We start from the raw sequence: 26,445 nt of genomic DNA, 5'->3' as shown, positions 1-26,445 counted from the left end.
TCTTGTAACATAAAAATTATCTCTATAAACATAATAATATATATTTGAATGAATAGTATAAGCAGACTGATTTGAATTATTGGTTGGCTAACTATTTGCCAATTCAAATTGTAGAAGGGGTTGGTGTTGTCAACTTCTGTTTTCCATTTTGAAGGTCGTTTCATTCAATTCCAAGCTCACACCAAAGTTTAATATCTTGTGATAATCATTATCGCTCATAAGTTATACATTCATTGTTGTATATATATATATATATAGTAATTTATTTATATAATTAATTATGAAGACTTTGTTAGGTTGTGCACATCATGGCAGTCCTTATATTGTCAGGAGGCAACTGCAGAATAAGTTGATGATGTCACTCAAGCAACAGAGTACAAGTACGTCAACAACGACAACAACAACAATAATGACATCTCCAATCATATCATCACCTACAACAACAACAACATCATTACAACAACAGCAACAACATCATAGGAGATCATCATCTTTACACAATCACAACCAGCTTAATAGTAGCAGTGGATCACTCATTTCATCACCTGTGATCCCGATGATCACCTCAACAACATCTCCGACTACGACAATGACTGACAACAGGATATTATTAAACTCCCCGACGACAAGGCGATATTACTCTGCATTATCATCTTCGTCCTCAAGTGCTGCCGCGGCATCAACGGCATCACAGACCATGCCATCGAATACACAGACACACCATGTCAAGCCGACATCACACCACCATCATCATGGACAGCAGCAACAGCAGCAACAACAGCAGACACATCCAAATAATATCATACCAGACTTCACAACTGATTCAATTATCAACAATATCAATAGTATACCGAGCAGCACGGTGATCATCCCGAGCTCAAACAGCAAGCACACCAGCAGCAACAGCGGCGATATCAACACGCAGTCGACTGCGACCATCTCAGCGGCGGCAGCAGAGGTGGCCAAGACCGAGGACGACCTGGAAATCAAGGACGCCAACATCATATTCAACACGGCGTGGAACAAGCTTGAGCAGAAGTATGGCAAGGAGGACATGCGATTTCCCCAGGAGATCATTTACTTGATGGGCGCGCCTGGATCGGGCAAGGGCACAAACACGCCCTTCATCAGCTCGGTCAGGGGCATCACCGCCCATCCCATCGTTATGAGCTCACTGTTAAACAACTCGGAGGCGCGCAGGATCAAGGCCACGGGCGGCATGGTCAACGATTCATTCGTGTTCTACAACATCCTCGAGGAGCTCAGGAAGACCGAGTACCGCTCGGGTGTCGTCGTCGACGGATTCCCGCGCACCAACATCCAAGTCGAGTGTCTGAACGCTCTGTACGAGAAGATGAAGGACCTGCGCAAACACTTCTTCAACACCAACCTGTCATCCTGCTTCCCTCGTCCAGTCTTCCGTGTCACCGTGCTTTTTGTCGAGGAGAAGGAGAGCATTGACAGACAGATCCGTCGTGGCCAGATCACACGCGAGACCAACATCAAGCTCAAGGGACAGGGTCTGCCACTGCTCGAGGAGCGCGACACTGACACCTCAGAGGACGCAGCAAGGAAGCGATACAAGATCTTCAGGGACCACTACTCGACGCTGCAGACGCTCAAGAAGCACTTCCCTTTCACCATCATCGATGCCAGCAAGGCCATTGGCGAGGTGCAGCAGAGCATCATCAAGGAGTTCCAGTATCAGAGCTCGTTGGAGCTGGCCGAGGAGACGTACGACATGGTGCAGCGCATCCCTCTGGTGTCCGACGTGACCAACCATGCACGTGTCGACCTGGTCACACGACTGGACGAGTATCAGTTCCGTCATACCGATCTATTCGCCTCAGTTATCAACGTCATTGACAAGGAGTTCATACCAAACATCCGTCGTCATTCCATTGCCGGTAGTGCCACGGTCAGAATCACCAATCGTATCTTTTCCAATCCAATCGCAGTTGACATGGCATTGGATGTATTATCAGAGAGGTAAGGAATGACCAAAGAAGTGCGAGTACATCACAATCATACTTAACATCAATCAAATATTCAATAGAGGATTCAGGGCAACTGTTGATGTTAGGACGTCACATATTCCTCACAAGATCAATCCGACTACGATGGAGATTGAGACAATCACTCAGCATGAATACCAATTCAAGGTGGACTTCCAGAGGCCATTCATCAGAGATGTACCTGTTAACAGTCTGTTGCCTCAATTCCAACAGAAGACCTTTAAGTGAGTGGCTGCCAGTCGTGCCACAGCTCATCCAACGCGCAATCAATGATTATTGTTTGTTTGATTGATTGTGGCTCCATTCACATCCATCATATACACCTACCCAAGTTATTTGGGGACTATCCCTTTGGTTTCTTCAACAACAATGTACATCATCCTACTTCCACCCATCACATTTGAAGTGAATGTTTTGATTGAAACCCATAAATTAATTTTTCGTCATTTTGAAAAACGAACGAGCCAAATGCTTGTTAGTGAGTCTCTCTCTATCATATTCACATTCATAATATAAATATATACATAGATATACAACATGCCTATACAATCAAAGAAAAAGACGACAGCAGTTGTTGTACCAAAACAACAACAACCTGTTGTTTCGACTGCAGCGGCTACAAAGAAGAAGACAGCAGTCCCAACAAAGGCTAAGGCAACAACAGCAAAAGTTGTAGAGCCAGTGGTTGTCGAGACTCCAGTAGATGACCCAAGCGTATTGAGCATGGTAGAGAGTGCAGTAAAGGATGTTAGCGAGCATCCAGAACACTTTATCGATAAACCAACACAGATCCAACAATTGACTACCAAGGTACTCGAGAGATTATATAACTATTGTATGTATACATATATGTGGAATGTAATGGAATGATCACCGACTAACACTCACTGTCATGTAGCCAAGGCAAAGGAGGTACAGCCCACTGATGCACTGGATAGACTGATGCTGGAGGGATTCGATAATGAACAGATTTGGGCACAAATACAATTGTTCAATGATCCAATGTTGGATTACATCACCAAACAAGTACAGATGTTGCAGCAGAATGATGACGACGAGGATGAGGACGACGAAGATGCAGACCAGTACAGTGAGGATGATTATGAGTTGGAGGACGACGAGGAGTTGGAGGATGATGCCGAGTTCAGCGACGAAGGTGACCTCCAAGATGGCAGTTTTGACGATGATGGAATCAGTGGCAGCCTTGAAGACGAGGACGATGACGAGCAGCTCGATGATGACGATGAAGATAACGAGGAGTTCGATGATGATGAGCTCGATGGAGAGGATGACGACGAGGACCTCGAAGACGACGACGAGGAGGATGGTGATGAGGATCAGAAGCTAATGTCAAGACCAGCCACAAAGGGCAAAGATATGAACTTCTTCAATCAAGAGGAGATGGAGAAGTTCTTGGACGACGCCGATGAGGAGGAGCGTGACTCTGACAAGTCCGAGGACTTTGACGAGGATGACGAGGATGAGGAAGGAGGATTTGGATTCGCCGAGGGCGAGATGGACGAAGAGGAAGCCAGACTCGACAAACTGCTGGACAAATACATAGAGAAGGAAGGTGTAGCCAAGAAGGAGAAGACCAAGCAAGTCAAGCCAGAGGACATGAAGTTTGACGACTTCTTCAAGAATCCAGAGTATGTAGCATCGCGAGGTTGATCATCGCGAGACATACACTAACTCACACACTCTGTCAATCAATCAACAGCGAGGATGAGGAGGAAGAGTTCCCAATGGAGAGAGACGATGATGATATGGATGATGATGATTTGGACTTGGACGACGATCTGGCAGAGGACGCCACCGCTGGTGACGACTCGGAATCAACACTGCCAAAGGAGGAGCTGTCTGCCTTTGAGAAGAGAGCACAGAAGGTACAAGAGAGAATCAGAGAGCTCGAGAAACAGAACTTGAAGAAGAAGAAGTGGACTGTCATTGGTGAGGCTGCTGCAAAGGATCGTCCAGTCAACTCGCTGTTGGAGGAGCATCTGGATTTTGAATATACACAAAAGGTCGCGCCAGTTATTACCGAGGAGACCAACAAGTCCTTGGAGGACATTATCAAGAAGAGGATATTCGAGGTATGTTTGGACTTGATTGATTGTAATGGACTGGACTGGACCGGATTGTTAACTAACCTTCAATCAATCAACAGAAAAACTTTAGCGATGTAATTAGAAAGACTGAGGAGGAGTTTGAGCAGAAGTTCAAGGCAAAGGTTGAGCTCAATGATCAGAAGAATGCTGAGGGTCTGAGCTCAGTCTATGAGAAGGACGTAAGTTACCTCATACAATCATCTCAATCATCTCAATCACTAACTCCATCCATTAACCATCCATCCAACAAGTTTTTGACCAAGGCTATGGGAGTAGAGTTGACAGACGAGACAAAGGAGAAGCATGAGAAGATTCACACATTGCTGGAAGCTCTGATGTACAAGCTGGACTCACTTACCAACTTCAACTACACACCAAAGCGCATCAAGAATAAGGAGCTCAATATCACCAATACACAGTCGATCTCCATCGAGGAGAAGATTCCAGTGGCCACAAGCACCGCACAGCTGGTGGCACCAGAGGAGGTGTACTTCAAGCAGAATGCCGACGAGAAGGGATACTCAGAGATGTCGAAAGAGGAGAAGAAGCAGCTGCGAAGCAAGACCAAGGAGATGTGGCGCAAGGACAAGAAGGAGAAGGATGCAAAGGAGCTCAAGGCCGAGAAGACAAACGCCAATCTCGCCAAGAGGAACGAGACCAGACGTGCAATGGAGCATCTCAAAGCATCAAGGAACACAACCATCATCGACCCAAGCAAGACCAGGAAGCATATATCATCTGGCAACGTCTTTGCCAAGCTCCAAGAAGAGCAAGATAACAAGAGAAAGGGTGGAGACGACAGCAATGGCAATGGCAACAGAAACAGCAAGAAGCCCAAGGTATCAAACGAATCAGGTGCCAAGTTCAAATTGTAGAGTGTTGTTCCTTCCAACAACTACTATTATTATTACTAGTATAAAGTTCATAAACAAACATTATGATCATAATCAACAACTATATGTCTATGAACAGATGTATGAAAGGTGGAATAGAATGGAATGGAATGGATGAATGAAGGTAGTGAATGGGTAGCAGTGTGCATGGACTCGAGTGTTCTTGGAAGGAGCAGGGACGACTGTGACCTCATGACTACAATATGGAGTGAAAGAGTCATGAGTAGATTCAATAGAGTACCAAATTATTACTTCTTTTGGTAAAAGTCAAAGGTCACATGAGAATGAAAGAAAACAGTGTGTGGGATAAAGAATGAAGTCACAATGAGATACAAAGACATACACCCCATGGTCATTCATACACATACTCACAATACACTCTCTCAAAGACACTCACACACACACATACACTTACATTCACACTAGATAGTGTTGGCAACGAGAATGAAAACATTACTAAATAGAGATGTATAGATGGTGAGGTGGAGGGACGATATCTAATGATTAATATCAAAGACAGTCTCCAAAGGGAAAGTCGTAAATGAACAAGGCATCTCCAAAGGTATCTACATTCATAGTCTCTCTCACTCACTCACACTCACCAATAGACTGTCAACGAGCCAGCCTGTCAACTAGTTGCAAGCGCAGTCTTCCAGTCTCACAGTCTACTAACCATCCAAACAAACTACAAACATAAACATTCATTCATTCATCTAAGATACGTCTTTAAACATATAATCATTCTTTTATCTCTCTATACCTCTTTATATATATCATCCTTCAGTCAGTCTTACAGACATTTTAATAATCAATAATTGTAAATAGAATATAATGGCCACCCTATACCAAGACCAAACAATCAGCAACTCTGTCGACCATGGTAAGTAATAACTTAATAATAATAATAATCCACTTCATTCAAATTGTTTATTGACGATAAATATTTCTAACACTCTACCTCTGTTCATTCATTCATATCCAGCTGGATACCAACAGCTTGCCTCCAACACTTCATACTCCTCAACCAGAGGTGCATTTGAGAAGAATGCTGCTTGGAGTGAGGAGAGTGGAGTCATCAAGTTAGAGCAACCAAGACAACGTGTTCTGGTTGACAGACAACAGACTCAGGTTCAGGTTAACGAAGGTTAGTGTTGAATTGATTGATTGATAATGAAACAAATATTAATATTTCCCAATACAGGAAAGGATGTGATCAATATTATTGAGATGGCACCAGAGATCAATATCAGAGAGAACGCACCAAAGGTTGAGGTTGTGCAGAGAGTGGTAACTGCTGATGTCACCATCCCACCAGCAAGAGTGGACATCACCCACCCAACCCCAAGAATCTTCCTGGAGCAGCAGGCACCAGTGATCGATGTCAACCAAATGGCCCCACGTATTGAGTTCATCCAGCGTGATCCAATCGTCAATGTTAACCAACCAAAGGCTCAGGTCATCATCAACCAGCAGAAGCCAGAGGTTAAGATCCAGTCTGCCCAGCCACTGATCACCGTTGCAGCTTGTGATGCCCCCAAGATCCAGGTTCACCAATCCGAGCCAGTGATCAAGCTGTTCAAGAGTGAACCAATTATCCGTATCTCTGAGCTTAAGGGAACACCAGAGGTCGTCTTCCAGAAGTGGGAGAACTGCACATTGAACTGGAAGCAGATGCAACAGCCAATCCTGACTGTGAACCGTCCCCAGGTTGCCTACAACCAGGCCGTGAAGAAGGTGGAGTCCACTGGCAATGTTCAGCTTGTCAAGGGAGAGCCCACATGGCTCCAGAGCAAGGACTTGAAGCAAGAGACCGCCACCTATTGAGCATGCTTTGGTCAATAATCAGACAACATTCAACATAAGTTAACTTACAAATAAATATATATTGTATATATGAATATCCATCAGTAGCTACATTCAATGATAATCGGATACAAGTTTATTGATAAAGACATGTGTACAGTATTAGAGGAAGGAAAGAGTAGGATATGAATTAAGATGGATTGATGAACAAGACTGAGAGACAGGCTATTCAGGGACTTGAATGAACTCCTTGAGTTCATCTTGATCAAGCTCATCATGGTCGACTTCTTGGTCCTGCTTTAGATCGTCCACACCAGTGATGCTGGACTCGTCAAAGTGCAAAGGAGTGTTGTTCCTGTTTCTTGTTCGCTCTGCGTGCAACAGCTCCTTCTCCTTCTTGGTGGCCAATGCTTCGACAATCATGCACTCGATAATCTTAACCTCCTTCTTTGAATTCTCCAACGCTCGTTGTGGATCATTGATTGGCGAGCGGATAAGTACTGGCGCCAACACCACTGCCAAGCTATGACAGTCCATCTTGGAGGCAATGGCGTACTCTGGCTCGCTAAACTCGACCAAGAAGTCTATAAGATATCGCAGAACCTTGATGTTGAGCTCTGGTAGTCTAGCTTCCATAATCGCCCATGAGTTGATTGGTGATGTTAATAGTTCGTCACTGAATTTGAGTATATATGGTTAGTGATCCATCACATTGTTTGATTGATTAACAACATACTAAATATCAGCTGATATTATTGGCGTTGGTAGGTCTCTAAGCCAGTTCTTTAGGAGTGATGCTACGAGATGTACATCAGTCAGGTGATCCAGAGTGCCACCTTCATCAAGTCTTAACTTCTCTTGCTGTATCTGAGTGTGTGATGGTGACATGCGGAAGATACCCTCTGTCTCTAGAGCGTTCAGCTTAAGCAATGTCTGAACAAAGTTGATCAGAATCAAGGGTACATCAACCTGCGGGAACTCATTCTTTTGTTGTCTCATCAACTCATCCAAGTCTGTTCCAAAGATGGGTCGACCAACGTGTACGCTCTGAATGGGTGTGGCCAGGGTAGGCGTGTCAGTATACTGTCCAAACGACGTGATGGTGATGGTACATACATCTTCTTTCTTTAGAACATTAAAGAATCCAAAGATGTTTTCTTTGAATGAGAGCTTGCGAGGTGGAGGCGACGAGGCAGTCAGATGCACAGAGCTGGCACTGTTGTTCAATGAGATGAGCTTGCCCTCGATATAAGGCTCGAATTGCAATGGTGGATGTATCTTTCGCAATGTTGTATGTGTCTGGATGAATGTTTGGATGTCTGTCTCTGGATCGATCCAATCAGTCTGCTTGCAACCATTGTTCAACTCACCCTCAAGTGTAGGAGGTATCTCCAACATCAATCCAAAGTAGTTCTTTATGTTGCTCTTGATGAACTGTATCCTCATCGACTCAAACTGTTGGAACTCCTATGTATTGGATTGATTGATGATCGTTAGTCACTGGCAATGGGGTCACTCATTCAGACATGTGACCGATCCATCCTTACATTCAAGTTGTCCTCCATCTTTGATTGATAGTATCCATGGATAAAGTTGTTGGTCTCCTTGATTTGGTCTTTGTACTCTTCCTCGGCAGAGATGGAGAGTGCCTCACACCTGGCCACCTTGGAGTCAATCGACTGGATCTTCTGACTGTTGTCAGGCTCCTTCTCCAACACATTGATCAACTCAATCTTTGCCGACTCTGTCTCCTTGCTGGCCTTCTCATACTTTTGGTACACACGTCTGACGGCCTCCAAAGAGTCCTTGTAATCACTCCTCAATCTCAATCCTTCAGAGACCATATTCTTCCTTCGAATCTCCATCTCCTTGACCATCGCTGTGAAAGGATGACATAGATTACTCATCAAGTTCTGTGCGAATGACTTGTGGATATTGGACTCTGACTCGCTGAACATTGACATGCATAGGAATCCCTTCTGGAATGAACTATGGTGATAGTGATATGTTATGTTAGAGAGACGTGAATTCAACATCATCATCATCAACATGATCTTCATCATCACTCACTCTGTATCATCCTTGAACTTGAACTTTGAGAACGGCTCTACGACACTCTTGGCGTACTTCTCCTCGAGTGCAGCACGTTTCTTGAAGAAGTCCAACAGCTCTCTACATTGATCCAGACCAAACTCTGTCCTCCTACATAGTAGATCAAAGCCATCCCACATATCCTGTGAGAATGACAACTTCTTCTCTTGTTGTTGTTGATTGATTGAAGATGTACTTGAAGTTGAAGTAGACAATACCTGTGTTGTAGATGTTGCATCATTGCTAGATGTCAATGTTTGTGTCTGAGTCTGAGTAGGTGACTGAGTCTGAGTCTGTGATTGAGTCTGTGACTGAGTCTGGGTCGGAGCCTGGGAGTTCGATGTCGGAGATTGTGATTCTGTATCTAATGAGAATACATCACCAGATGACGTTGGTGTTGGTGTTGATGTTGACATTATTATCTAATATCTAATATCTAAAATATATTTATATTATCTAATATCTGTATAGTGATAATAATGTATTCGTTGTGCAAAAGATACAAAGTCTTCATTAATTAAATAATTTGTGAAGTTGATGGAAGTGTGGGTTGTGTGTTGAAGACATAAACAATTGTTTATTTGAAATGATTGAAGGTAATCTATTCAAACTCAACAATTCAAACAAATACTTATACATTGAAATATTTAGATATATAACATAATATATATAACCTATTTATACTCTTTTATACTCTTATAACATTGTAAATAAATTCTAGAACATATTACTTCCTAATATGGTAAATGCCAAATCAATTGGAATAGCTGTTACAATGACAGTGACAAGACACACAAAGGGGGACTGTGATTCAAAAACTTCAAGATTCAAAGTTTAATTCATAACTCATCATTGTATCTCTATCTCTATCTCTATCACTATTACATACTTCTCTTTTATAACATGACACAGTTAATAATGACAGATGATGAACAAAACATTGATAATGATGTACATGTTGAGTTGAAGGGTGTCATCAAGGTCAGAGGTATCCTCTCCACTACGACAACAACATCATCAAGTACAACTAGTGGCAACAGTAGTATCAACAACAGTATCAACAGCAAGGATGTCGCTGTTGCCACTAATGATACAACAACCGCATCAACAACTTCAAATACAACTCCAACAACTTCTTCAACAACTCCAAATGGTACATCTGATGGATTATCAATCAAAGAGTACTCCTATACACTCGATATGGATCAATCGATACTATCATTCTATGAAGGTATATTACGAATAGATACATGTCAATCAATCAATCAATCAATAATACTTACTCATCATGTCTTCGACGAATCATCAACTCAAATAGTTGGATCAAAGGTCGTTGACACACCAATCTACTTCATACTGCTCAATGATATTGCAAAGTATGAAACGGTGGATGATGTTGATCACTCGCACTATACACTGTCGTGCACTCTGGACGATGGTACATCATTGCAGTTGGTGTTTGACACCAAGGACACTAGAAATTGTTGGATAGATACAATTGGTCTATTCCAACAATCAAAGTTACTATCAAGTACAACTGATGTAGATAATGATAATGATCATGATCATGATGATAATGATGATAAAGAAGTTACCAAGTCAAAGGATGACACCACACCCAGCAACAACAACCCATTGGCACAGAGCGATCACCTGGGAGGCTCAACATCATTGATGGTCAGAGAAGTCAAGTACAGTAACTTGGAGGAGAGGCCTGTAACAAATAACAACAACACGATCGTTCATCCATTGTCCATTCCCGAGAATATGGATCATGATGAGCACCATAATGAGCACGATCATGAACAAGGAGTCACAACTCAATTGGATCATTCAGATCTGTATCCTGCTGAGGACATGGATGACAACCCTCTATCAATGTATCCACCACCATCACCAACAACGACATCATCAACAAACAAGTCCAACAACAACAATGACCATTTGGGTGTTTCAGTGATGCCCGTCAACATTGGACTGCAGATCAATCAAAATGGATACTTTGTAGTGGACACACCAAATCAAATGAATATAATATTGGAGATGACTAATCATGGCGATACTCAATGTGCTGGAATGCTTGTTGGTCAGTTCAAACTGGATTGGAAGCCATTGTCAAAGATATGGTGTGTTAGTAACGAGTCATCTGTCGAGATTGGACCCGGCACACCATCCAAAGAGGAACTACTACATCGTATTAGAGAAAAGATCAACAGTGCCGCAGCCAATGGTGATGGTATGATGGTCGAGCTACTAGTGGAGCGCGAGAGGGTCATTACACTCTCGAGCAGTCATCAATACTGTCTTCCGGGAGGGTTGGTACTTGGCCTTCGCAATGAGAAATGGGAGTTACTCGATGCTCCCATCCCCTTGACCAACAACAACATGTCACCATTCCACAAGATGCGACAACAACAACAACAACAACAACAACATCATCATCATCACCATCAACAACAACAACATCAACAACAACATCAACAACAACAACGATCACAAACAAACAGCGCCAACAACTCACCGATGGTAACTTCGATGTCAACATCATTGTTGTCAAGTATATTTGGAACGACTAATCAGCATCGTGGTGACCAGCCAGTGTTGGACATTGATCATGTTGGAAACTTACTCACTCAAGTGAAGCATGCAGTCATTGAAGTGGTGACTTACTTTGATAATGCCGCAACGACCCCTGCCAAGGATTACTGTGGCGACGACACCAAATGCCGCCGTATCGCCGTGCTCGTGAGAGGCAAACTCTCTAGCACAATTGCCAACGTACTATCACATGGCTTCCGTGTCAAGGGAGGCGGCGGCGCTCACCTTCTCTCATCACTAGTGCAGCGTAACAATCACATCTGGGACTTTATCGAGTCGTATCGACGCATGACCAGCCACTCCTCGATTGCTGGCGTGTCGCTTTGCCAGACTATTGAAGCAATCAATAGACAAGAACACTCCTCGCATGCAGAATATGCGGCACAGTGGGGCGATCCCAACCTAAAGCTGCGAACATTCATCTGCCTGGCGCTAAACAATCATATACTGGACCAATGGCTGATATGTCTGCGACAGAACCAATCAGCCGTGACCACCTACTACGACAAGAATGCTTTGATCAACTGTCTCGATGTGTGGAAGTCATTCAGCCAACTCTTTATCCCTCTGCACACGATGACATTCAAACTATCATTGGACTATGAGTGCAAGATTAAGTTGAATGGTCGTCGCGAGGCACTAGCATCATCATCCTCATCAACATCGTCAACCTCATCATCATCTGGAGCCGCCGTACTCACGCCTGATCTACTCTCATCACAGCCAAGTCATAGTGGATCAATGGACACTCTAAAGAGTCTCAGACTATCATTCAGTACACTCTCATCATCGATCATGGAGAACACCAGTCAGATCTTCCACGCACTACCACGTACAACCCGACAGCCAATCATCAGCATCAATGACACTCACCATGATGACGAAGATAGCAACGCCAAACAATCACCATCACCATCACCTGGATCACAAACAATCACCCATGAGAAGATACAACAGAGGATTCAACAACTGCGTGAGAAGTACAATTCAAACCAGACTAGCATAAACAGGATGAAGGAATACTTGAATAAGGCCAAGTCAGACACTGAGCAGGACAAGGAAGTACCAGCTATAAGGGTCGAGCTTGACAACTTAATGGATCAACAACAACACCTGACACGTATTATATCACAACTTCAACAAAATGAACAACAACATCCAATCGATCAATCACAGAATAAGATACAGACTCAGGCCCAGAGGTCACCACCTCAGCAGCATTCCGAGCCCAAACAACAACCACCTCCACCAACAATAGAAGCCCCACAGACTACCTCGACCACGACTACAACTACTACTACAACATCACAGGAGCCGAACAAAACAACAGACAAGGTAGAGAAAGTAGAAGAGCATAATGGAGACATCCTGGATATGATCCAATCAACAATTCGTCCATTATCACAACGAATAGAACATTACTTTGATGGATACTAAGTCAACAAACAACCATTCAATCAACGAACAATCCAATCAAATGTACATTTACAAATATATTATTATTATATATATTAATTTCCAGACTGACTGACTGGCAATTATACTAAAGGGTGGGGAAGATTGATGCGATGGGATCATAGTAGGACACAGTTCTTGTCACCTTTCCTCCTCTCCTTATCCTTGACCTTGCCTTTGCCTTCGGACATTGTCTCGATGTAGATGCGGATCGCTTCTTCAAACACCTGTGGCACACCCTTCATCGTCTGAACCGAACATTCAGAGAAAGCGCGTGCACCTATCTTTCGCATCATAACCAGGCCCTCTTCATAGGTGATCGGTTTCATCTCTTTCTCCTCCAGTGATTTGAGCACTTCGGCATCCTCGCGCAAGTCAGTCTGTGTACCAACCAATACAATAGGTACATTCTTTGTATAATGATTGATCTCTGGTAGCCACTTATCAAACACATTAAGATATGATGGTGGATTGACCACTGAATAACACATCAGGAATATATCTGTTGAAACGTACCCATGGAATCTAAGACGATCAAAGTCCTCCTGTCCAGCTATATTTGATTGTTTGATTGGTTGAGTCAGTGGAATAGTTCCAATGATTGATTGATTGAGTGAGTGATCCAATTGGTGTCCTCCATGTAATGATCATACCTGTATCCCAAAGACCAAGTTTAAATGCCTTGCCATCATACATCTTATGTGTACTAAAGTTGTCAAATACTGTTGGTTGGTAGTCTCTTGGAAAACCTCCTGATGCAAATGATATAAGCATTGATGTCTAAGTTGAGGGTATAATTGTAATTGTAAGTCAACCAATCAATCATTTTGATGGTGAACATCCAGACAAGACCATTACCTTTCCAATCGCACCATCGCCAACCACTACAACCTTGATGTGGAACATTGTGAATAAATATAAATATTATTAATAATAATAACTTTGTTGATAGCTATCCTGTCAGATGTCAGACATCAATCAAATTGAATATGACTGACGAATGGTGATTGTCGACTAATATGGGACAATCAATGCGTAGAGAGTGTGTTTGATCGATTGATTGAGTGAGTGGAGTAGACAAGATTGACAGAGAGGTGTTATTTATATTATATTTGTTGTATATATGTGAGTGTGGAGAGAGAGTATTGGAATGAGGAACTGGGAAATGGATGTTACACCTCCGTGTAAAGTGGAATACCTAGTTAATATGTTAATTAATTAGTCAGTCAGTCAGGGCAGGCAGGTGTTTTGATAACAGGCTGGAATCAATCAATACATTATCACATGACCTTCTTCTCCACACATCCAGGATGTGGTATGTGTGATTGTTTGTGTGTGAAGTGAGGTTAGTGTTATGAGTGAACAGAATGATTGGTGTGTGATTGATTGATTGTTGTTGGCAGCAGCAGAAGTGTGTGGTCATGTGATGTGAGTGTGTTTGTGTGAGTGTCTGATTCTGATCGATGACACATATAACTCATTTACATTTATATAAATGTACACTTACTCATTGTTGTGTGTATGTATCCATCACTGTGATTCCATCGGGCACGACCTGGAGGATCGAGAGGACTAATTAGACCATTGGTTGAATTCTCACCGTTCAATCTTCGATCATTTTATTCCTTTCCCTTCGTTAACCTAAGTGCAATGAATATAGCCATTATCATCATAATCAAACAGTGAAGGGCTTTGTCAACAACACCAAGTTCCAAAGTTGACCAAACTTTTAATTTATGGGAGTTTTATAGTGATGACGGGGTGGTTGGAGGATGGTGAAGTGCATTGGTTCTGATGATTCACTTGATCATTCAATCAATGTTGTACAAGTAATCTTTGTCTCCCTTTTATTAATATAATATAATATAACATATAACACAACAATGCATTCAGTATCACAGAGAGCCAATTTGATAATATGCTTTGGAGCTGTTGTTCTGTTTGGTGTATTGGTACTCAATGTACTCTCAAGATCATTCTTTCCTGATCGTATCGATATAACGTTAACGGGAAAGGCGCACAAGTTGTATGTTATCATTGAAAGAGGATGAACTATACCTCATCTCTATTTGTTAACTTACATCAACTCATCCCATCATCATCATCCATCCAACAACAACAGTGTCAATAGGAATCCAGTAGAGTTGGCACAAGTCGTTGTCGACCTTGACACTGATCTCACACCTCTATTCAACTGGAACACAAAGATGTTGTTCCTTTATATAACAGCAGAATATCAAACAACTGAGAATGTAAGATAGTCATCATACTTGCATTGGAGTGTCGACTAAGTACTCATTCACTCACTCATCAATCAATCAAAGGTTGTCAGCCAAGTAGTTATCTGGGATCGTATACTTAATGACAAGACAAAGGCAATCATCAATGAGAAGAATCTGATCAAATATATATTGATTGATCACAGTGGAGAACTGAGGTAATGTCGTCTCACATGACCAAGGATCTGGACACTCACTAACTCCTCCTCATCATCATCATACATACATACAGGAGCGCAAACATAACATTGACATTCAACTATAATGTCATACCAATCAGTGGACCACTGACAAGACACAAACAGGGATCATACTCATTCAATATGCCAGTTGACTATGTGCAGTAATACATCATCATCATTCATTATAATGGACATGAAGGTACTTGTTTACTTTACTTTCACTCAATTACTTCTTGAATATGGATGACAGTTGCGATGTTATGAAGGTGATTGATTGATCGGCCAATGGAGTGCCCTGCTCGGACAGTGCCTTGAAATGCTCTTTGCTCTTGAGATTGTCCAGTCGCTGTTGGAACAGGTCAAGACACAGATAAAAGTCCCTCTTGCTGTACTCATAGGCGACTGTGGCGGGCGGTGATGGCGCTGGCAGACTCTGGAAATGATTATGATAGCTCTGGACAAACTGGCAGATCACCTGAAGCAGGGACGGCAACACCTGGAGTCCGTTGATGATGGGATTGCTCTTGCTCTCTGCGTAGATAGCTGGGTCGATGAGTCCCGTGAGCGAGGTGTCGCCTTCGGCCGAAAACGTGAAACATCGATCAAACAGATTGTTCCAGCTGCCTTCGATCGACGTGCAGTCAATTATACCATCTTGTAGCAGCGTGAGGAAGATCCAGTTGTAGCAGTGCATCCATGCCAGTGATTGATTGTTCGTCTGGCGCACCAGGCCAAAGATACGCAGCGGTGACAACAGATGTGTTGGTATCAGTTGCTTAAAGCTGGTCTGTATGCCAACCAATCGCTTGATGAACTGGACGATACTGCTGCGCAGATGTATGTTGATTGAATGATTGATGTATAGGGGTCGAGTCTGCTTGACCTTGATGTCACTTGTGACTGTTACAATGAGGTCGTTACTGTTGCCGCTGTTTCCACTGTTGTTGTTGGTGTCATTTTCCATGTGTCTTTGGGCCTCGTAGAAGTTCTCAATGACTAGGAGGTCAGTGAACACTGAAAGTACCACACGGAAAAGTGTGGATAGGATGGATTGGATGTCGGTCGTGTCGCCCTTGGCCGCGTGATGCTCCAACAGTGCAGTGGACTTGACAATGAGGATGGAGATATCGTTGGTCAGCTTGGTCCTGTCCTCCTCGGACGTGAGCAACTGCTCGACATTGTCCTCGCTGGCAAACACCTGTGCCAATTGATCGTGGATGGCCTCGAGCTGAGTGCAAAGGGTCCTGAGGTCGGTGCGCTCATCCAGAACCTTGAGATGATTGCTTGTGACGCTGGTGATAGTGTATCTGTGCTCCTTGTTCTTGACGACGTCGGCCAATGATATGTTGAGCAGCTGCAGTGACGACTTGGTCATCGATACCGTCTGCTTCTTGGACGTGATCTCAATCGCCAAGATCCTCGCACGTTGCTGTGCCAGGCTTAGACTAACGTCCTCGGCACCCCTGAGCAAGTGTGCCGATATCATTGACGTGGCCACGCTGAGCACCGAGTCATCAATGCTCATGGGTGCCAACATCATCACCAGGGTCTTTATGTTGTCCTTGCAGTATGTGTCTATCTCCTTCAACGCGGCCACTTTGAGGCGTTGATACAATGTCTGAATGAGCTCTTGCAGCTTCTGATTTCCACTGTCCATGAGCTGGAACACGTTGTCCTGATTGTTGCTGTTGTTCTTTTGTGGACTCTTTGAGGGCGATGATGATGCAGAGTGTGGTCGAAGCTCTTCAATGTACGCGTTTGATAGCTTGATGGTGATGGGCACGGCAAGGTTGAATATGACCTCACTAAAGAAGGGCAGTAGTGTGTCTTGTAGTAGATTGGATAATCGAGCAATGTCTGGATGTGACCAAAAGAACCAGTACTCCAACTGGTTCTGCAGCTTGCTCTCGCTGACGTACTCTGAGGAGGTGGCCTGTGACGAAGCTGTGATGGGCGCGATCTTTTTGATTGTCTGATTGCCCTTCTTCCTAATCAGATGCTTCGAGGGTGAGATGGATGCTGGGTTGGATGACAAGTCCGATTGGCTTTGCAAGTTGCGATCGCCCCCGCTGTGTGTAGTGGCGGCATCGCGCAGCGTCACAAACAAGTCGTTCAACATTAACGTGATGTTGTTGCTGTCGGCCCAGAGCATCGAATATCCAATCGTTGGGTTGAGGTCGGCTGCTGGCTGTCCGCCCGATGGCTTGGACTTGGTGGGTGTGGTGGCCGACTGTGCAGCCTTTGATGGAGTGGTTGGTGTGCGTGGCGTTGATGATGGCGAGGGTGATGTAGTGACCAGACCACTACCTGCGAATGGCAACGAGACGTGTGTGTAGACCAGTGCCGAAGTGTTGGCGAGCTCAAAGTATCGCTCGAGCTCCAACAGGATGAACAATGATGTGTAGTTGAATGATGAATGGTTGCCGGGCGTAGGAATGACGCTGGGCAGATTGTAGATGTTCTTGAGGATGTTCGTGAGCTCCTGGAAGAGCGGGGTCTCACGCGTGACATTGTCCGCCATCTTGAGGAACTGGACGACACAGGGGATGCCCACCACCATGGTCTCGGACGTCATGCTGTTCAGGAGCAGTGTGCGCCAGTCAACGGGTGGCGGAAGTGCATTGCATCGCGTGCTGATGTCTGCGAATGATGGTGACTGCCATGACGAGCTCTTGTGGTACGTCTCGGTGGGCAGAAGGTGCAGCAGGGTCATGAGGCGCACCAGGCTTTGGAGATGACTGATGCGATCGTGGTAGTCGCCGTGATTGTGGTTGACGTTGCTGCATTGGCAGGTCTGGAGTGTGTTGAACTTGTCCACAAGGCTGGCCTGCAAGTGGTGGTAGAATTGGAAGTCATTGTGCGCCAGGATGAAGTTGGCAAAGAACTGTTCCTTAATGTTGAAGAATGAAAGGAGACGGGCGAATGTGTTTGGTGAGGTCTGATGGCTGTGGCTGGGTGCGCTGCTGCTACTACTCTGTTGTCCACCGCCACTCTGATGTCCACCACCACCATAGTGATGCCTGCCTTGATACCTATGTTGCTGATCATGATTACGATGCATTGCTGGATGTGATGGTTGAGGTTGTTGTGTCTCTGCTGTTGCTGCTGGCTTTGTCGTCGTCGTTGTCGCCGTCGTAGGTTGATACACCAAATGAAGTTGATTCAATGGTATTATCGTTTTCTTCTGCTTTCCACTCGTTGGTGTAGGAGTGGCTGTGTTTGGTTTACTTGTCGTCGAAGTTGTTGTTGCGCTCGTTGTGTTGCCTTGCTTATTGATTGTACTATTACCGCCCCCAAGTGAGGGCGAGGGTGATGGCGAGGGCGAGAGATGGATGGCTCCACCTTGCTCCATACGCTTCTGAAGTAACATCATCCTCTCTTGATTCCATGGTGATTGCTCTTTGTTGGTGCCAGAGGTGGCGAGCTCGGATGGAGTGTAATGCTGTTGCTGCTGTTGTTGTTGCTCATCAATGTCCAGCTGGCAGCACTGTTGATACTGATCAATGAAGAAGTCACAGAACCACCAAATATTCTTACGATTGAGTAATTGATTGAAGAACTTATCCACACGTGATGAGAGCATATCAATGGATGATGATGTTGTCGTTGTTGCTCCACCAGTACTGATGGAGCCTGGCGTTGCCTGGAACACTCTGATCAAGTCATGGAACTCATCCAGACACTTCTGGCGATTGGGGTCCTCAGTCTTTCTGAACATCTTCTGATATGGATCGGTCTCGCCTTGAGTCCTGAACGGTGAGATCATTCTTGATGACTTCTTCCTTGCGCTCAATGATTGTTTGTTCTCCTCCATGACCCTATTCGCACTTGCCTTGAGTGATTGAGACAAGTGTTGATCGTATTGTTCAACTCTATATTGATTGATTGATTGAATGAGTTAGTGAGTGCACTCCAAGGACTCATTCTATTACGACTATAGCTTACATCTTGTTATCAGATAACTGTAACAGTAGCTTGGGATGAAGCAGGACGAGTAGTGGTTGTAGATTGTTTAGCGCTCGGAGACAAAAGTGAAGTGCCCATGCCACAGATGGAAAGAGTGATTGGTCAAGTGTGGATAGAGTGGCCACCATCGAAGCCTTTGAGTGTTGGCCGCTGCCACCACAGCCACTACCACCGCCAGTGCCAGTGATTCGTTGTATTGCCGACAAGATCATCAGTAGGAAGTTGAACTCTGTGAGCATCGTGCTCGTATATAATCTGTTAAACATTATTGAGCAGTATATCTCTACTGCCGCATCCACCTGGTCTGATTGATCCTTTTGGATCGTCTGCCAGGCATCACTCTTGGCATCCACATGTTGTCCACCTTGTTGTTGTTGTTGATTATTATTTGAAGATGATGCTGACTTGCGATGTTGTATTGGCGCGGACAATGGAGGAAAGTCATTACTACTTGGTGTTGTGGCGGTGGGCACTGTTAAAGTTGGCGTGGCAGTCAACTGCCCACTCCCCAGTGGAGTTGAATGTTTAAACATCAATGCATTGAACAATGTCTTTAACTCCTCTATATAGTACTGTGCAAATGATACTGGTGATCTCTGATTCAACTCCCTTATAGATGTATACTTATATATTGATTGATTGAGTGAGTGAGTCAAGTCGAGTCGAGTCAGGGTCAAGATGATTGATAACTTACATCATTGGATGACGAATACTTTGGTGTCTTGGTTGATGATATCCATTGTACAACCAATGACAATTGTATCTTTGATTGAAGTATCAACAACAATAGTGATTTGAACTCATTGTCTGCAGATGTTACCCCTTGATTTGTGTCACCTGACATGACATTTGAAGTCGGAGTTGTTGTGTTTGTTGATTGTGTTTGAGTTTGAGGTTGTACTGCTGCTGTTGTTGTTGTTGTTGTTGTTGCTGCAACTACAGTCGATACATGTTTAGTAGCAGTATTCATTACTGTATATACAACTGATTAATTGATTGAATGATTATTTGTACACAACAAGTAAGTTCACCAAAAATGAAGGGTACCCCCTTTGCTATGAAGAGTTTTTTTGAACATCGTCTCAATTCAACTCCAAACAAAGTATTACAATCAATACTACTAATAATTTAACTTATGACATTGTACAGTTATAACTACTACTATAAATAACAAATAATAATTTATGTTAAAAAAAGTGATTTATCCCATAAATAAAGAATTAAAAGGAAAGAAGTAAGGGTAAGTTTCGTTCGTTTTGTTAGAGTTTCGAAAAGGAAAAAAACCCTTTGTAGACGATTCGACAAAAATCGTCCATCCCTATCTGTTCTATGTTACAGTGTAGGCATGCGGCCATGTACAAAGTAAGACTTATCGCTATTCTTTATATGCTTGTCTCGGCTGGTTGAAAGACTAGATCTGGGAGAAGTGCGCGGGATAACATACATTCCAATCATCATCATCATCAAATCAAATCAATCAAAAAGATAAACTAAACTAAACTTATTAATGTTGTGTGGGGAAGGAAGGAAGAAGAATGGAATCGATGCTTGGGTTCGATTCGAAAACACAACACTTCAGATCTGAAGTGCCCAAGATGTGGTCGACCTCAAGATTGATCTCATTCAACTGCCTACCTTATTGATCAAGAGATATAGAACCAACACAGATAATAATGGAGAATAACAACAACAATAACAACAAAGTTGAATACTACGATGATGAACATATATTCTATCAAGAGGGTAACATACCTATTGTGTATGTATCAATGAATGATTGATTGAATGAATGCATGGATGCAGTGGATGGATGGATGAATGGATGGATTACTGATACTTGAGTGAACAAACAGTATGACATTCCCTCATAGTGGCTGGCTGCGGATTAATGGAGTGGAGACAAGGAAGAAGGGCGTGTTGGACAAGGATGACTATACCAATATAATGGCTGTTCTCATGCTACAATGTTTCAATTGCAGTCAATGTTGTTGTCCACCTTCATGTTGTTCAGACCTGAACAACGCCAACAACAATAACAAGTCAGATGTTCAAGTAAAGTCCACGACTACACCTGATGATGTTGGTGATGATGATGGAGATGACTGTTGTGGCAGCACCACAACACAGGTCAATGATGCCAATGATGATGGCGATGATTGTTGTGGCACAACTACCGCGACAACAACCACGACCACAACCAACACGGAAACTCCATCATGTTGCAAAGTAGGCAATGATAAGAATGAACCAACAACAACAACAAAGAATGAAAGATGCTGTTGCTGCGCCAACAGTACATACCCTTTGGATCTGTCTGCATTCAGCTTCGATCCAACATTGGCAAGACCATTCGTCATCTACTCAAAGATCAATCGCGAGATTTGTGACATGAACCGTGAACATTCCAGAGCCTACGAGGACCCGCGTATGGTACCACACTACAACCGTTATCACGACACCATTGCCAGCTTTGTAAAGAGGGCCACAGCACTGTGCGATGGCAAGGCCAGTCGTGTACTGTTGCTGGACATGCACGGCCAGTCAGACCTGGTTGGACACATATTGCGCGGCACCAAGGACCTCACGACCGTGCAGCCAATGCTCAAAGAGTCTGGCATACAATCAATCAATGGTCCCAACAGTGTACTTGGCTATCTGCATGCGAATGGCGTGCCGACATTCCCAACTCGCGTGCCTCTTGAGGTTGATGCCAGCCAGACGGCCGACGTGGTACCGACGCCCCGTGGCCGAACCGTCCTCAACGCATTCCAGGAGCATCCAAAGTTCAATGGAGGCTTCACCGTACAGAACTATTCATCCTCGCCCTTTGGTATCAATTGTATTCAAGTGGAGATTGGTATCAAATGGCGTCAGACCGAAGAGAATAGATTACTCTTTGCAAGATTACTTCGCGATTCTATATTGAACTATTACAAGACTTATATGATTACAAATGTTGTTGTTGTATAACAATACAAATACAAACATAATATATATATATTTATATATAACAAGGACATCGAGTCATGTGTCCTTGTGAGACACGTGAACATCCCGATTATTGTAATTCAAAAAGAGGCGCGAACACACACTCACACACAATCCCACAACCAAACTCGACTCCTTTGACGTCTTCTCAACACTTCACTTCACTTCACTCACTTTACTTCATTCACTCATTCATTCATTCAACATCCACACATACGTATACACATATATATCCTATCACATATATTATTATAAATATATATATTCAATATATCATTTTATTACATTTTTGAACATCATCTAATATTGTTGACATCGACATTTGCAAACTGAACATTGACCATTGACCAGGTAGTTAATCAACCAACAAAAGGCCAACAATGTCAGGATTCATAAAGAGATTGTCAAGTTACTTTTATCCAGGCGCAGAATCCAGGTCTACATCAATCGCCGAGTTCTCTGGATACTTCTATCATTTCTCTCGTGGACAATGGGCATGTTTGTAAGTCACTCAACCAACGAATCAATGAGTGAATGAATAACTAACATAACCTACATACATGTATTCAACCCAACAGGTTCATAGATTGTGAACTATCAATTGTTAAGAAGCCACAAACAAACTATAGTTATTACATTCGTATAACAAAGGTTGTCGATGAGGATGCTGTTGAACAGGAGGATAGGAATGAGGATGAGGATGGGGATGAGTCAGAGGACCAACAATCAAATAGTTTTGAATTCCCAATGACGGCAGGTGGCATCGACCTCAATCGCGAGGACGGACCAAACGGCGGCATTGCATTCAGCTGGCGTGGAACCCAGACACGATTCCTATTCGAGCTCGAGAGCAACGAGAACAGCGAGGAGGATGCAGACCGTCTGGAGCTACTGCTGTGCCAATGTCTGTTTGAAGCCAAGCACCAGCAACATCATACCACCGCCCCCATATACGACATCCAGACCATGTGTCGCCACACCAAGACTGAGACAGTCTCGATCCAGACCAATGTGCAGACGATTCAGCCTCGCAATTCTGTGGCCCCGGTCAACGCACCACCTCCAGCAGAGGAGGCGGCGCCAGCTCCCTCGCTCTACCCAACGCAGGTCCTCCAGCCTGAGCCGCCCGCGCCCAAGATGATGGTCGGAAAACTTCCCGCGCCAAAGGGCGCCAGTAGACTGCGCAGCCACTGCTCGCTCTACCTGGAGCACAACAACACGTTCAATCTGCAGGATGCCAACATGTTTGTCCTTCTCAACACCACGGGCGACTCGCCAATCGAGCACACACTCTACGTTGTGATGCCCGACGAGAGCACGGTCATTGCCCAAAAGATCGGACCCGATATGAACCCGCACTTCTACGGCGAGCAGATCTCATTCATCTGGTATTCCAACGTTGCCAGCGAGGTGCTCACCAGATGGAGTGTGCGTTTCGATTCACCCGAGGAGTACGAGGAGTTCCGCGAGATGTTCACCAAGCTGCACTACGAGGCCATGCACCAGATCAAGTTCAAGGGCAAGAAGGACGAGGTGTCCTACCTGTCCAATGCAATGACCGACGACTATGAGGACCCCAACATTATGTTTGACACTGACGATGGATTCACCAACAAGGATCTTGAAGACTTTGCCGATGTGACCATCTCATCAAAGTTCACCGACGATGAAGAGGCTCAATTGAGGAAGTTGCAGGGATCGATCCTTGAGGACGAGGAGGAGGAGGATGAAGAGGAAGAGGAAGAGGAGTCAGTGGATGTCGAAGAATCCATCTCAGAGGAAGTCAGCGAGGAAGAGGTCGAACAGCCTGGAAGATTTGTCAAAGCACCAACAACAACAACATCGACAAGAGCTACCAAGCAGGATGATGACGAGGTTATAAGACAAAGGAGAGTGAATGACTCGAGGAAACCAATTGTCTTGGATGAGGAGGACGAAGATGAGGAGGAAGAGGAGGATGACAGCGATGATGAGGTCGAGCAGAGATATATCTCAACAAAGACACCGGTCAAGCCACAACAACAGCCAAGACAACCAGTACAGCAGGTTGAGAGCGAGGATGAAGATGAGACGGATGAGGATGAAGAGGACGAGGAGGAAGAGGTGGACGAGGTACAGAGTGTCAAGTACGATGACAAGGGACCAAGAAACAGTGAGCTGCTCGTTGGCTACAAAGACAGATCATTCGTCGTCCGTGGCTCCAACATTGGCGTCTTCAACACTGGCGAGAACGATGTCCAATTCAACTCAATCATCAAGGGCATCAAGGACAAGAATGGTGCCACATTCTCTCCAAAGAAGGTATGTTATGTTCATCACACATTGGATGATGATGTTTCCCCGACATGACTAACACAACTCACTCAATTATACAACCAACAGCTGATGCTCCAAAACCAGGACACATCATTGCTCATGCTCAACCCGGGAGACAAGAAGAAGGTGTTCAAGATGGATTTGCATCGCCCGGATGTGGTCCAGGAATGGGACTTGAACTGGAACAATCAACAGTCGTTGGCAGAGTCTATCCTTCCCCAGCACAAGTTTGATGAGACTCAGAATGTGGACTCATTCATTGGTATGAATGGCAACAACCTGTTCCTTGTGGACCCCCGCCAGAACAAGAACAAGGTCACCCAGAAGTTCTCGGGTGGCTCCAAGCCGCGCTCACTCAACACCTGTGGTGCCGTGTCTGGTCACGGCCACATTGCGCTGGCCACCAACAAGGGTGAGATCAAGCTGTTTGGCAAGAACCAGTTCGATACCAACAAGGTATCGGCCACCGCCAACGACCCACAGGGCAAGCTGCTACGATCCAAAACCACGCTGCCAGGCATTGGTGACCCTATCCTGGGCGTCGACACCACCGTGGACGGCAAGTGGGTCGTGGCGACCTGCCAGCAGTACCTGCTGATAGTGCCCGTCGAGACCAAGGACGGCGTGAACGGCTTTGACCAGCGCCTGGGCGACAGGAAGCCCATCCCCAAGCGTCTGCACCTCAAGCCAGCCGATCTGAGGAGGATCGGTGGCCGCGTGTCATTCACGCCCGCCAAATTCAACATTGCGCCGGGTGAACAGGCCGAGACGTCGATTGTTACGTCGTCGGGCCGCTTCCTAATCACCTGGAACTTTAGAAAGATCAAACAGAACGTCTTGGACATCTACCAGATTCAAGAGTTCAACACTGAGATCGTTGCCGATCAGTTTAAGTTCAACAGAGACAACTCAATCATCGTAACACTGCCAAACGATGTTTGTATGAGCAAGAAGGTCTACAAGCCACAATAAGTAGGAGTACTTAGTCAGTCAGTCATTCAAGAAGCGAAGCGAGAACAATGCAAAGACAAGATAAATCATGTACATAATACCATCCCTCAAACTACCCCAAGTCGACTGGACTATAGACTAGACTGGACGCTGACACTCAAGACCCGAGAAGTACCACAACATATGTGTTGTGTTTATAACAACAATGTTGGCGTCATTGTTTGAGAAGGACCAGACCATTTCTTTGCACTTTCGTATTTGTAGAGCCCGATAAATAATAAATTTTAATTAGATATTCATGATTCGATCAAAGACTTTTTGAGACCAGGATTGGGGATGGATGTGGGCCAGAATGAGCGGCTTGTGTTCTCAATACAAACAAGAATTGAGAATGAACGACAAGGGTTGTCCTGGGTTGAGATCAACAATCACCATCATCACGAAATCCATTCATTCAATTCATTATCCTTCAATCTAAATCCAAATACTTAATCATAACAAACACCTTTAATTAATCCAATTAATCAAACGTTTAACGAGTATGATCAATCAAACAACACAATGTCATATCGAATATTCATCATTGCACATGTACAATACAATCAATGAAAAAGAAGAAGGAAACCGACAAAAAAATAAGATATCTTTGTTCGGAAGGGCAATCCATTCATTGGGTTGGACTGTCCTACCTACCCTTCTTCCACCCCACCCTGCCCTACTTCAATCAATCAGCCACGCTATCCCTCAACTCAAATCTCACCAGAGTCACACCAATGTTGGTGATGGGTCATACAATCAAT

At 44.2% G+C, this 26,445-nt stretch overlaps 10 protein-coding genes across 10 annotated transcripts; 7 read left to right on the top strand and 3 right to left on the bottom strand.

Moving 5' to 3' along the window:
* Window positions 1-409: 409 nt before the first annotated feature.
* Window positions 410-2,243, top strand: SAMD00019534_004940 (hypothetical protein; the record flags this gene model as incomplete). Its single annotated transcript, XM_012903927.1, has 2 exons — window positions 410-1,989; window positions 2,057-2,243. 2 exons carry the CDS (start codon window positions 410-412, stop codon window positions 2,241-2,243), a joined length of 1,767 nt encoding a protein of 588 aa, XP_012759381.1.
* A 309-nt stretch (window positions 2,244-2,552) lies between these two features.
* On the top strand, window positions 2,553-4,998 carry SAMD00019534_004930 (hypothetical protein; the record flags this gene model as incomplete). Its single annotated transcript, XM_012903926.1, has 5 exons — window positions 2,553-2,850; window positions 2,914-3,664; window positions 3,736-4,108; window positions 4,183-4,302; window positions 4,375-4,998. 5 exons carry the CDS (start codon window positions 2,553-2,555, stop codon window positions 4,996-4,998), a joined length of 2,166 nt encoding a protein of 721 aa, XP_012759380.1.
* Window positions 4,999-5,847: 849 nt separating this feature from the next.
* On the top strand, window positions 5,848-6,840 carry SAMD00019534_004920 (hypothetical protein; the record flags this gene model as incomplete). The annotated part of the gene is made up of 3 exons (XM_012903925.1): window positions 5,848-5,896; window positions 5,999-6,160; window positions 6,218-6,840. 3 exons carry the CDS (start codon window positions 5,848-5,850, stop codon window positions 6,838-6,840), a joined length of 834 nt encoding a protein of 277 aa, XP_012759379.1.
* A 204-nt stretch (window positions 6,841-7,044) lies between these two features.
* Window positions 7,045-9,326, bottom strand: SAMD00019534_004910 (hypothetical protein; the record flags this gene model as incomplete). Its single annotated transcript, XM_012903924.1, has 4 exons — window positions 7,045-7,495; window positions 7,556-8,286; window positions 8,367-8,808; window positions 8,890-9,326. 4 exons carry the CDS (start codon window positions 9,324-9,326, stop codon window positions 7,045-7,047), a joined length of 2,061 nt encoding a protein of 686 aa, XP_012759378.1.
* Window positions 9,327-9,828: 502 nt separating this feature from the next.
* Window positions 9,829-12,945, top strand: SAMD00019534_004900 (hypothetical protein; the record flags this gene model as incomplete). The annotated part of the gene is made up of 3 exons (XM_012903923.1): window positions 9,829-10,141; window positions 10,229-11,467; window positions 11,549-12,945. 3 exons carry the CDS (start codon window positions 9,829-9,831, stop codon window positions 12,943-12,945), a joined length of 2,949 nt encoding a protein of 982 aa, XP_012759377.1.
* A 137-nt stretch (window positions 12,946-13,082) lies between these two features.
* SAMD00019534_004890 (hypothetical protein) lies at window positions 13,083-13,869 on the bottom strand (the record flags this gene model as incomplete). Its single annotated transcript, XM_012903922.1, has 3 exons — window positions 13,083-13,516; window positions 13,617-13,743; window positions 13,822-13,869. The coding sequence occupies 3 exons, from the start codon at window positions 13,867-13,869 to the stop codon at window positions 13,083-13,085; spliced, it is 609 nt and encodes a 202-aa protein (XP_012759376.1).
* Window positions 13,870-14,843: 974 nt separating this feature from the next.
* SAMD00019534_004880 (hypothetical protein) lies at window positions 14,844-15,586 on the top strand (the record flags this gene model as incomplete). The annotated part of the gene is made up of 4 exons (XM_012903921.1): window positions 14,844-14,989; window positions 15,086-15,215; window positions 15,288-15,400; window positions 15,475-15,586. Coding segments are annotated over 4 exons (501 nt in total), but the record flags the coding sequence as incomplete, so codon positions are not given.
* A 64-nt stretch (window positions 15,587-15,650) lies between these two features.
* Window positions 15,651-20,234, bottom strand: SAMD00019534_004870 (hypothetical protein; the record flags this gene model as incomplete). Its single annotated transcript, XM_012903920.1, has 3 exons — window positions 15,651-19,296; window positions 19,370-20,013; window positions 20,085-20,234. 3 exons carry the CDS (start codon window positions 20,232-20,234, stop codon window positions 15,651-15,653), a joined length of 4,440 nt encoding a protein of 1,479 aa, XP_012759374.1.
* A 1,010-nt stretch (window positions 20,235-21,244) lies between these two features.
* Window positions 21,245-22,360, top strand: SAMD00019534_004860 (hypothetical protein; the record flags this gene model as incomplete). The annotated part of the gene is made up of 1 exon (XM_012903919.1): window positions 21,245-22,360. One exon carries the CDS (start codon window positions 21,245-21,247, stop codon window positions 22,358-22,360), a length of 1,116 nt encoding a protein of 371 aa, XP_012759373.1.
* A 398-nt stretch (window positions 22,361-22,758) lies between these two features.
* SAMD00019534_004850 (hypothetical protein) lies at window positions 22,759-25,666 on the top strand (the record flags this gene model as incomplete). Its single annotated transcript, XM_012903918.1, has 3 exons — window positions 22,759-22,880; window positions 22,957-24,679; window positions 24,761-25,666. 3 exons carry the CDS (start codon window positions 22,759-22,761, stop codon window positions 25,664-25,666), a joined length of 2,751 nt encoding a protein of 916 aa, XP_012759372.1.
* Between the last annotated feature and the right edge of the window lie 779 nt (window positions 25,667-26,445).

This window comes from Acytostelium subglobosum (assembly GCF_000787575.1).
Source record: "Acytostelium subglobosum LB1 DNA, scaffold: scaffold1, whole genome shotgun sequence".
NCBI classification, from domain to species: Eukaryota; Evosea; class Eumycetozoa; order Acytosteliales; family Acytosteliaceae; genus Acytostelium; species Acytostelium subglobosum.
Note: the sequence above shows the minus strand (reverse complement) of the source record. Positions and strands in the feature narration are given on the sequence as shown.